The sequence below is a fragment of the Gracilinanus agilis genome, chromosome 3 (genome assembly GCF_016433145.1).
Source record: "Gracilinanus agilis isolate LMUSP501 chromosome 3, AgileGrace, whole genome shotgun sequence".
In the NCBI taxonomy this organism is placed as follows: Eukaryota; Metazoa; Chordata; class Mammalia; order Didelphimorphia; family Didelphidae; genus Gracilinanus; species Gracilinanus agilis.
This window is the reverse complement of record NC_058132.1, coordinates 80,824,283-80,834,264: the sequence shown is the minus strand read 5'-3', so window position 1 is coordinate 80,834,264 and position 9,982 is coordinate 80,824,283. Positions and strand designations below refer to the sequence as shown.

At 41.7% G+C, this 9,982-nt stretch overlaps 1 protein-coding gene across 3 annotated transcripts in view; it reads right to left on the bottom strand.

Moving 5' to 3' along the window:
- Positions 1 to 9,982, bottom strand: part of GRIK3 (glutamate ionotropic receptor kainate type subunit 3) — a 350,540-nt gene that overhangs the window by 34,711 nt on the left and 305,847 nt on the right. For all 3 annotated transcript variants that reach the window (XM_044671492.1, XM_044671491.1, XM_044671493.1), the window contains exon 13: positions 634 to 851. In XM_044671492.1, the coding sequence (XP_044527427.1) occupies positions 634 to 851 (218 nt within the window). The remainder of the gene's footprint in view (positions 1 to 633; positions 852 to 9,982) is intronic.

The window sequence follows — 9,982 nt, the reverse complement described above, 5'->3', positions numbered from 1 at the left end:
TGGGGTTATATATATATATATATATATATATTATAATTGGGCAATATTGCTCCTATTTTTATACACTATGGAAATATTGCTGAACTTGGACTTTAGAGGTCTGGGTTCTTTAGTCTACATTGTCCAGCTGTGTGATTTTGGCCAAATCCTTTCCTCCCTCTGAGTTTCAGTTTTCACCTTTGTGAAGCAGGGGTAAGAATGCTACCTCCCTGGGGCATGGTGAGGCAGAAAGTGCCCTGCAAACTTTAAATCACAATAAAAAGGTGAGCTATGATTATCCCCTAACTTCAATTTGATTCAACAAATATGAATTAAGCACTACGAACCAGGACAGCAGTGCCAGGCACTTGGGACACAAAGGCAAAAGTGGCTGCTCCAGAGGAGTTGTGATTCTAATGGAATTAGGATGAGCATCATCTATCCCAAGCCTCCCGAGGTTAGTCAGGTGGAAGCTAAATGGTTAGATAGTTCACTGAGTCTGTCTGGATGAAGCCATCTGAGGAAATTCTCCTGGGGATGGATGGGGTCCCTGGGGCAGGTCCTTGAGATCTTCCCTTTCAGATCCTGTCAGGTAAAGGGATTGCTTGGAAACCCTGGAGGGAGATGAGGTGGAGAAACCCTGGGAGGACTCACCTTGAAGAAGGTCATGGTGGCCCCATCCTTGACTGCCCCATACTCAATTTTGGTCTGCTTGGCCAGGTCATCCGCTGAGTCAATGGGAGACTCCATCCGCTCCACAGTGAGGAAGGCCGCCAGATTGGCCGTGTATGAAGAGATGATGATCAGCGTGAAGAACCACCAGATGCCGCCAATGATCCGCGTGGACAGGGCTTTGGGCATCAGTTCAGAGCCTGGGAGGAAGGAAGGAAAATGCAAATGTTACAACATCTGAATCCATAAACTATCAGAGCTGGGAGGGGTCTTAGAGTTCAGGCAATCCAATTCTCTCATTTGCAGAGGAGGAAACTTAAGGCTAGAGAAGGGAAGGGCTTTGCCCAGATAAAGTCACAATTAGAACCCAGGTCTCTTGGCTCTCATTTCAGTGATTTTAAATTTTAATTGTTTTCTACAAAATCTTAATTCTATTTCTATTGTATTAGTTGCATTCAAACCTTTCTGACTTTTCACATGGCAGCTGCCTCAGTTTATATCTTTACTAGATCTTGCCTATACTATTACAACAGCATCCTAAGTGGTTTCTCTGCTTCAGACCTCTCCCTCCTCCAATTCATATCTTCTTGTTTTGTTTTATTTTTAAACCTCTACCTTCTGTCTTATCGGTTCTAAGGCAGAAGAGTGGAAAGGGCAGGCAATGGAGGTTAAGTGACTTGTTCAGAGTCACATAGCTAGGAAGTGTCTGAGGTCACATTTGAACCCAGGACTTCATGTCTCCAGGACTGGCTTTCAATCCATTGAACCACCTAGTGGCCACCAATTCACATCTTCTACCTAAAAGCCAAAGATTTTCCTTAAGTACATGTCATGCACTTACTCTATAAACTTCAATGGTTCCCTATCGCCTAGAAGAGAAAATATAAATGCTAGAATTTCAAACTGTTCCCTCCAGCCATCTGACTCCAATCTGGAATTTTCTCTGTTCCTCACATATACAGTTCAATCTTTGTGCCTTTGCTTTGTCCATTCTCTTTTTTGCTTGGACTGATCGTCTTCCTCATCTCTACCTCTTATTTTCTCCTTCAAGACCCAGCTCAAGCACCACCTCCTAGATGAAGTCTTCCCTGGCAGCCTTTCTCTAAAACCTTGTGCCTTTTGGAAACAACTTTATATCGATTTTTTGTATATTTGAAATATACTCATTATATTTTTAATATATATTCTTGTCACTCCCCATACCCCTTTGAGGGCAGATCCTTTTCCATTGTTTTGTCTTGGTATCCCTAAGATCTAGGATAGTACTTGAACATAATAAGTGCTTAATAAAGTTGATTGGATATTATTATGATTGTTATTGTTATTATTGTTAATAAAAGGTCATTTAGCATAATGTTTTGAGGCTAGCAACATTTCATACATGTATGTATGTGTTTATATATGTATATATGTGTAGCTAAATGGTACAGTGGCTAAAGTGCCAGGTCTAGAGTCAGGAAGACCTGAGTTCAAGTCAGACCTCAGATACTTACTAACTGTGTGACTCCTGGCAAATCTTTTTGCCTCAGTTTCCTCATCTGTAAAATGAGTCAGAAAAGGAAATGGTAAACTACTTCAGAATCTCTGCTAAGAAAACCCCAAATGGAGTCACAAAAAATCGGGTATGATTGAAATGATTGAACAACAAATATATATATATACATATATACATGTGTATGCACATAAATGTATGTATGTATACATTGTCTCAAAAGTCATTGTGCTGTTTTAAGCTTATAAGTTCACAACTGCAAAAAGACATTTGAGACACCCTGTACTCTTACATTCGATCCTTACAACAACCTTGGGAGGTAGGGGCTATGATTATTCTTATTTTACAGATGGGAATACAACTGAGGTTGAGAGTTAAGTGACTTGTCCAGCATCATAGGTCTAGTTAGTATCTAAGGTACAAATTCAAGTCCATTGCTTTCTCCTTTATGCCACTTAAGCTTTCTAATTTTACATAGAAATGAAAAAAAAAACCCAACCCTTAGCTAGGAAGTCCAGATTTCTGAATTCCTGTGTTGGCTTTGTTTCCTCCTTGCTGTGTGACCTTGGGCTAGTTACTTCCCCTTTTGGGGCATCTGTTTCTTTATCTATAAAATAGGGAGATTCATTCCTCCTCTAGCTCTGGCTCACATGGAAAGTGTGAAGAAAAGATGAGAGAATCTACAAGAAGATGCTTTGGACTTGAAAGGTCTGTAGAAATATAAGGCAGCTATGGTGCATGAAGGGGAAAATAAACATTTTTGGGGAAGCATTTTTGCCACTTTCTTTATCTCTGACCTTGGGCGTGGGGCATAATTTGGAGGAAACCTTCAAACTGAAATAATTAACTAGGCTGCTTTCAAGAGATTTAAATAACGAGTGACTCCTGAACTTCCCAGAATATTTGGTCCCACAATTTTAAAAGCTTCTGCTTTGATATGAAATGGCTGTTTTCTTTTTTTTTCTCAAAGAAATCACTCGAGGGAGAGTTTTTCAAATACACAACTATTTTTTTCCTCTCTCCTAATCAAAATGGGTGAAGGGGAATGAATACATCAGGGGATAAGGGGGGAAGATATCAGGGGACAGAGCTTTGAAGAGTGAGAGCAGCAGGAGAGGGTGAGAAGGAGTCATTACCACGTCCAGGGGGGACAAGGTCTCTAACAACTGTCATTGAATGGTGATGATGGATGGATGAAGTGGTATGTAAGGCTCTCAGGCATCTATTAAAAGAGGGGAAATAACAAGGTGCTCCACTCCTCCCCCCTTCCCAGGAGACATCCATTTCAAAGGGATTTCCAAGCATTCTGCATTGGACTGAGGAGAGGCTAAAGCACTGGCTAGGACATCTTGGTAGGTGATGATAATGGCTCCTTGAACTAAAGCAGAGGTTCTTAATTTGGGGTCCATGGACCACTGTGGTTTGTGGATAGATTACAAAGAGGTCTGGGAACTTGGAGGGGAAAATTACAACTCCACCACATAATTGGGTTTTTAAAAATATTTTTTATTTTATTGTATTTAAAACCAATATTCTGAGAAGAGATACATGGGTACCAGGCTACCAAAAGAGGCTATGACCCAAAGAGTTCAAGAACCCCTAAACTAAAGGATGTGGGAGATTTCTTTCAGCATTCATTCCATGCCTGTCCACACTGGACTCTGTACTTCCAAAATTCCCGTACTCTGCCAGATGGAGGCAGTGGAATGAGCATCAGACTTGGGGTCAAGAGGTTTGCATCTCAGCTCTGCAGCTTACTGACAATGTGATTCCCTATTTCTGAACCCATTTCTTCTCTCTCTCTGTCTCTGTCTCTCTCCCCCCTGCCCCTCTCTGTCTCTCTCTCTGTTTCTCTCTGTCTCTCTGTCTGTCTCTCTTTCTGTCTCTGTCTGTCTCTCCCCCTCTCCCTCTCTCTCTCCCTCTTCACTCCTTCTCTTCCCCTCTCTTCCCCCACCCTTCTCTCTCTCCTCATATGTGTGTGGTTCGCGTTCTTTATATTCCCAATAGCACAGTTGTAGTTCAGTTGTTTCAGTCATATCAGACTCTTCATGATCCCATTTTTGGGTTTTCTTGGTGAAGATATTGGAATACCACCCCATTTCTTTCTTCAGTTCAGTTGACAGGTCAGGAAACTGAGACAAACTGGATTAAATGACTTGCCCAGGGTCATACAATGAGTAAATGTACGTAGTTGGATTTGAACTCAGGTTTTGCTGACTTCAGGAGAAGCACTCTACTTACTGTGCCTAGTACAGTGCCTGGCACATAGTAGGCACTCGGGAAAAGCTAGTTGACCTACATGAAATTGTGAAGGGAGAAATGAGCAGAACCAAGAGAACATTATATACAGCAACAGAAATATTGTTTGAAGAACAGCTGTGAATGTCCATTTCCAGATCAAGAACTGATAAAGAGAAACAAGCAAGATATAGTTTTATATATACATATATCTTTTTGTCAGATGATGCTTTCTCTAGTGTGAGGAGGTGGAGGTTAGAGGAGGGAGAGAGATACCTGGGAATTTTAATGTAACAAACAAATAAATTAAGAAATTTAAATGCTAGTTGACTGATAATCACCAATCCTTTAACAAGTGCTTTGCTAAGCATTTACTTATGTGCCAGGCAATGTGCAAGGTGCAAAGAATAGAAGCATAAAGGAAAAAAAAACCAATCCCTACTCACAAGCAGTTTATATTCTAATGGAGTGGGAGATAACAAGGACATAGAAAAATATAGAAAGCATCAATATCTTAACTGTAAAAAGAGAATATTGCCACTAGCATTAAGAGCCCCCAGGCCTGTTGTGAGAAAAAGTCTTCGGTAAATTGGAAATACTCCAGTGCTCTGAAGCACTGAAGACCTAGAAGATATTGGAAGCTAGAGAAATGAGCATGATTCTTTTTTCATTGTTATTTTATCCCTGCTGACCTGCTCCTGGGCTCAAGCAAGTTATGCTTTCAAGTATTCCTAATATTCCCCCCTTCTGTCAAGGATATTACTAGTCTTCCAGGGACCCAGGTTCACAATCTTCCTGTCATCCTTGGCTCCTCACCCCAAATAATAACAATTTGCTAGAATTCCTATGACTCTTCCAAATATTACCTCATTTGATCCTCACAACAGCCCTGGAAGGCAAGTGCTATAATTATCTTGATTTTAGAGTTGAGGAAACTGAGGTAGACAGTCATTAAGGGACTTTCCCAGGGTCACATAGCTAGTCTGGGTCAAGGAGAGAGAAGAAATCTTTATTAAGTGCTTTCTATGTGCCAGGCACTGTGCTAAATGCTTTACAGATATTATCTTATGAGGACAACTAAGAGGCTCAGTGGATAGAGAGCCAGGTTTGGAGATGGGACTTCTGGGTTCAGATCTGACCTCATACACTTCCTGACCCTGGAAAAAAGTCACTTAACCCCCAATGCCTAGCCCTTTCCCACTCTTCCACCTTAGGAGCAATACTCAATATTGATTCTAAGATAGAAGGTAAGGGTTTATATATAGATCTTTCTGTATATATATGTATATAGAGAGATATATAGATATAGATATAGAGACATATATTTCTATGTAGAGATATATCTCTCTATAAATAAAATTTAATTCAATCCTTGTAGCAGCCCTGCTAGGTAGGTGCTTTTATGATCTTCATTTCATGGTTGAGGAGACCGAGGCAGACATAGGCTAAATGACTTGTCCAAGGTCACTCAGCCAGTGTGAAAGCCAGATTTGAACTCTGGTCTTCTTGAGCCCAGCACTCTCTCCACTGCTTGACTGTTGATAGCTTCTCAATGGCAAAACCTTACTATTTCTTCCTCCTGAATATCTCTCAAGTATGTCCCCTGCTATCCACCTTAATTTAAGCTCATATTAATCCTTACTTAAACTACTAAAGCAGCCATCTTTTTGTTCTCCTTGCTTCATGTTCCTCTTCTCCAATCTATCAAAAGTGATTTCCCTAAATCATAGCTTTGACCATGTCACCTCTTCCTTCTTCTATAAACTCCAGGTGTTCCCTATTCCCCTAGGATCCAAAATAAACTCTTCTCTTTGGCATTTAAACCTCTTTGCATCATGGCTATATCCTACCTTTCCCACCTAATACACTCTTTAAAGAAACCCTTGTCTTCTGTCTAAGTATTGATTCTAAGGTGGAAGAGAGGTAAGAGTTAGGCAATTGGGGTTAAGTGACTTGCCCAAGGTCACACAACTAGGAAGTGTCTGAGGTCAGGTTTGAACCCAGGTCCTCCTGACTCTAGGTCTGGTACTCTTCCACCTAGCTACCTCCGTAATTCACTCTTTCATACAGTCTTTAGTCCAGCCAAAGTATTTTTTCCTTGATGCTCATATATGGAATTCTATTTCCCATCTCTGTGCATGAGAAATGCACTCCTTTCTTATCAACCATCTCTTGGCATTCCTGGCTTCCTTCAAGACTCACCTCAAGTACCAACTTCTGTTTGAACCCCTTTTCTGGCTCTCTAGCTGCTCATGCCTTCCCCTCCAAGGTAGATAGACTGCTATACGAGGATTTTCTGTCTGCTGTTAGAATGTAAGCTCTCTGAGGAAGGGGCTATTTAGCCCATGTCTTTGTATCTCTAGCACCTACTGAGTCCAATTCCTGGCACATAGTCCATGTTTAATACATGCTTGTTGACTAATAATTGATGGTTTATAGAATGCAAGCTTTGGCAGATCCTACCAAGCTGGAGAGGGTTTGAGATTGGCTTCATTGATAGACCTGTGTCAGTTCACAGTCTTGGGACCAGCCAGAATATGAATTGTTTAAGCTATATCATCTCAAGAAGGTCATCTACAATGGAGTGGAGAGATTGGGCACCTCACATGAGACTTTGTACACAGTAGATGCTTATTAAGTGCTCAAATGATCACTCACACTGGAAAAATTATTATTCCCTGATGTATTGTCATTTTCTATCTTGTTGGATATATGATTTCATCTCTGTAGGTACTCCCTTTACTGGAAAGAGGTTATTATTATTACCACCATTAACATGACTACTATTACTACTATAAACCTCTCTGGGACTCAGTGTACTCATCTGCAAAATGGTGACAATAATACTTGTGAAGGAAAGCTCTTTATAAACCTTAGGAGACAATACTCATAAATTTAGAATTGAAAAAGACTATAGAGGCTGACTTACTTGTCCAACTCTTTCATTTTTACAAATGAGGAAACTGAGTCCTTAATGTATCATGGAGTCGAGTGTTATCATTATCTTCAATGTACTTGTTATGTTTTTCTCTAGTAGGAAGGCTTTCATAAGACAGAATGATACTGGATTACTAGAATCCCACTGGATTTGACATTACAAGACCCAAGTTCAATTCCTGACTTTGCCACCTACTGTTTAGGTTATCCCTCTGGCCTCAGTTTCTTTGATTGAAAGGTTTGAATAGATAACCTCTAAGGTCCCTCAATTCTAAATCTATGATCCACAGGCTTCCTGTGTTGATCTTGTCAGAACTTTGAGAGGAGGCATAGAGTTTATGGAAGGAAAAGTGATTTCTGCAGTCAACTCTTACTGGCCATGCAACTGGGCAGAGGCAATAGAACTGATCATCTGAAACTGGCAATAATGGCAAAGTCCTGGGTTCTTAGGATTATTGATTGAGAGTTGGAAGAGGTCTTACAGGTCATTCAATCCAATCTCTCTCATTTTTAAGCCCTTGCTTTCCATCTTAGAATTGATAACAAGTATTGGTTCCAAGGCAGAAGAGAGGTAAAGGCTAGGCAATTGGGGTTTAATGACTTACCCAGAATCTCACAGCTAGGAAGTATCTGAACTCAGGACCTCCCATCTTCAAGCCTGGCTCTCTATTCATTGAACCACCTAGCTGCTAATCTCTCCCATTTTACTGGTGAAGAAGAAACTGTGTTAAGTTACTTGCCTAGAGTCATCTGCAGCAAAATTCAAACCCGAGGTGTTCATAATGCTAGTCAGTCAACAAGCATTTATTAAGGTCCTACTGGGTGCCAGGCACTGTGTTAAGAGCTAGGGCTACAATAATAAACAAAAATAATTCTGGCAGGATCTCACATTCTAAGGGGGAAGATGGCAGGGTAACAACTATATACATATGACAAGATATATACAGAATAAATTGGGGATATTCCCCAGAAGGAAGGTGCTGGTATTAAGGGGGGCTGGAAAGGCTTCCAGTAGATGAGACTTTAGCTGGAGCCTGAAGAAAGGCAGGAGATGGAGGTGAGGAGTCTAGTGCTCTGGCTCTGCTCTCCCACACGGCCTCTCATTTCAGTTTGGTTTGGGAAGCACTGTGCATTTTGATTTTCTCATAGCAAATTTCCCTTTCAAATGACGCTTTTCCTCAGATTGCCACAAAACATAAAAATGTCAGAGCTGGAAGGCTTAGGACATAGAATATCACAGCTTGAAGGGGATTTGGAACATAAAGTATAGAATATTGGAATGTAGACCTTAGTTTACTCATCTATGAAATGGAGGAAATGAGACTTTTAGTACCTGCCTCCTGAAGATGTGTGAACACCTTTAGAACCTTAAACATAGAACATGGCATATCATCAGGGCCAAGAAAGACTTAAGGAACCATTTAGTCCAACCCACTCACTTTACAGAGGAGAAAATCCATCAAGTGGGAGGGACTGTCAAATAGAAGAGGGATTACATGTGTTTAGTTTGGCCTCGGAGGGCAGAACCAGGAGCAATGGGTTTGGGTAGGTGAGGGGGGCTACTGGTAGGGATTTAGGTACCAGCTCAAAAAAGGAAGGATTTCCCAACCATTAGAGCTGTCAAAGCAAGGCAGAATGGGGGGGGGACATGGAGGAAGCTGGGTAGCCACCTTTTTCAGGAACATTGGCAGAACCATTGCTATTTAGGTGCAAGTTGGGTCTGAGGTCCTTCCCTACTCAGAGATTTCATGGCTATGTGTATTTCGGCCAAGTGTTCCAACGTGGATAGGCTTCATACAGAAGCCACTCTTGGCTAAGGGGGACTGATTGCCAGCTGACCATGTCGGGGTTAATGCATCTATTTCCCCCTTTTTCCCCTGGAGACATTTCCTTGTACCTGAAAGCTAAGCAGCTTGCCTCGTTTGCCCCATTAGAAGGAGCTCTTGGGGTTGGGGCATTGGACATGATCTGGAGCCCGTTCTGTGCAGGGAGGCCCCCATTAGAGGTATATTGGGGAACAAGCTATGGGGCAGGGAATGCACGGTTTTATCCCTCCAGAAGAGCTCCAAGATATCCCCTTTCTCTCTCAGTTCCCTGTTGAAACCTACTTCTGAAAGCTCCCTGGGGAAGACTCAGCTTCCTTTGCCTTTCTCCTACCCCCAACCTTTGGCAACAAGGGCCTTTGGAGGGAGGAGAGATGGAGAGGCTCGGGGCTTTAGAGAAGTGATTGAAGGCCCTTGGGCAAGGACTTCACATAATTGGGAACAGTAGCAGTAGAGTGGTATCCCTACAATAATCCTAGCAAGAGCTCCTAATAGACAGTCTTCACTAATTGAGAGAAAGAGACAGAGAGAGAGAAAGAGAGGAGCAGAGAGAGAGAGAGGGAGAGGGATAAAGGGAGGGATGGAGGGAGGAGACAGACACAGAAAGAGAGGAGCAAGAGAGAGAAAGAGAGGGAGAGGGAGAGACACACACAAAGAGAGGGGAGAGAGAGAGAGAGAGAGAGAGAGAGAGAGAGAGAGAGAGAGAGAGAGAGAGAGAGAGAGAGAGAGAAGCATTTTTATATAGGGTTACAATATGCCAGGCACTGTGCTAAGTGCTTTTAACAAATTTGATTGTCACAACAATTCTGTGAGTTAGGTACTATTATTCTCCCCATTTTTG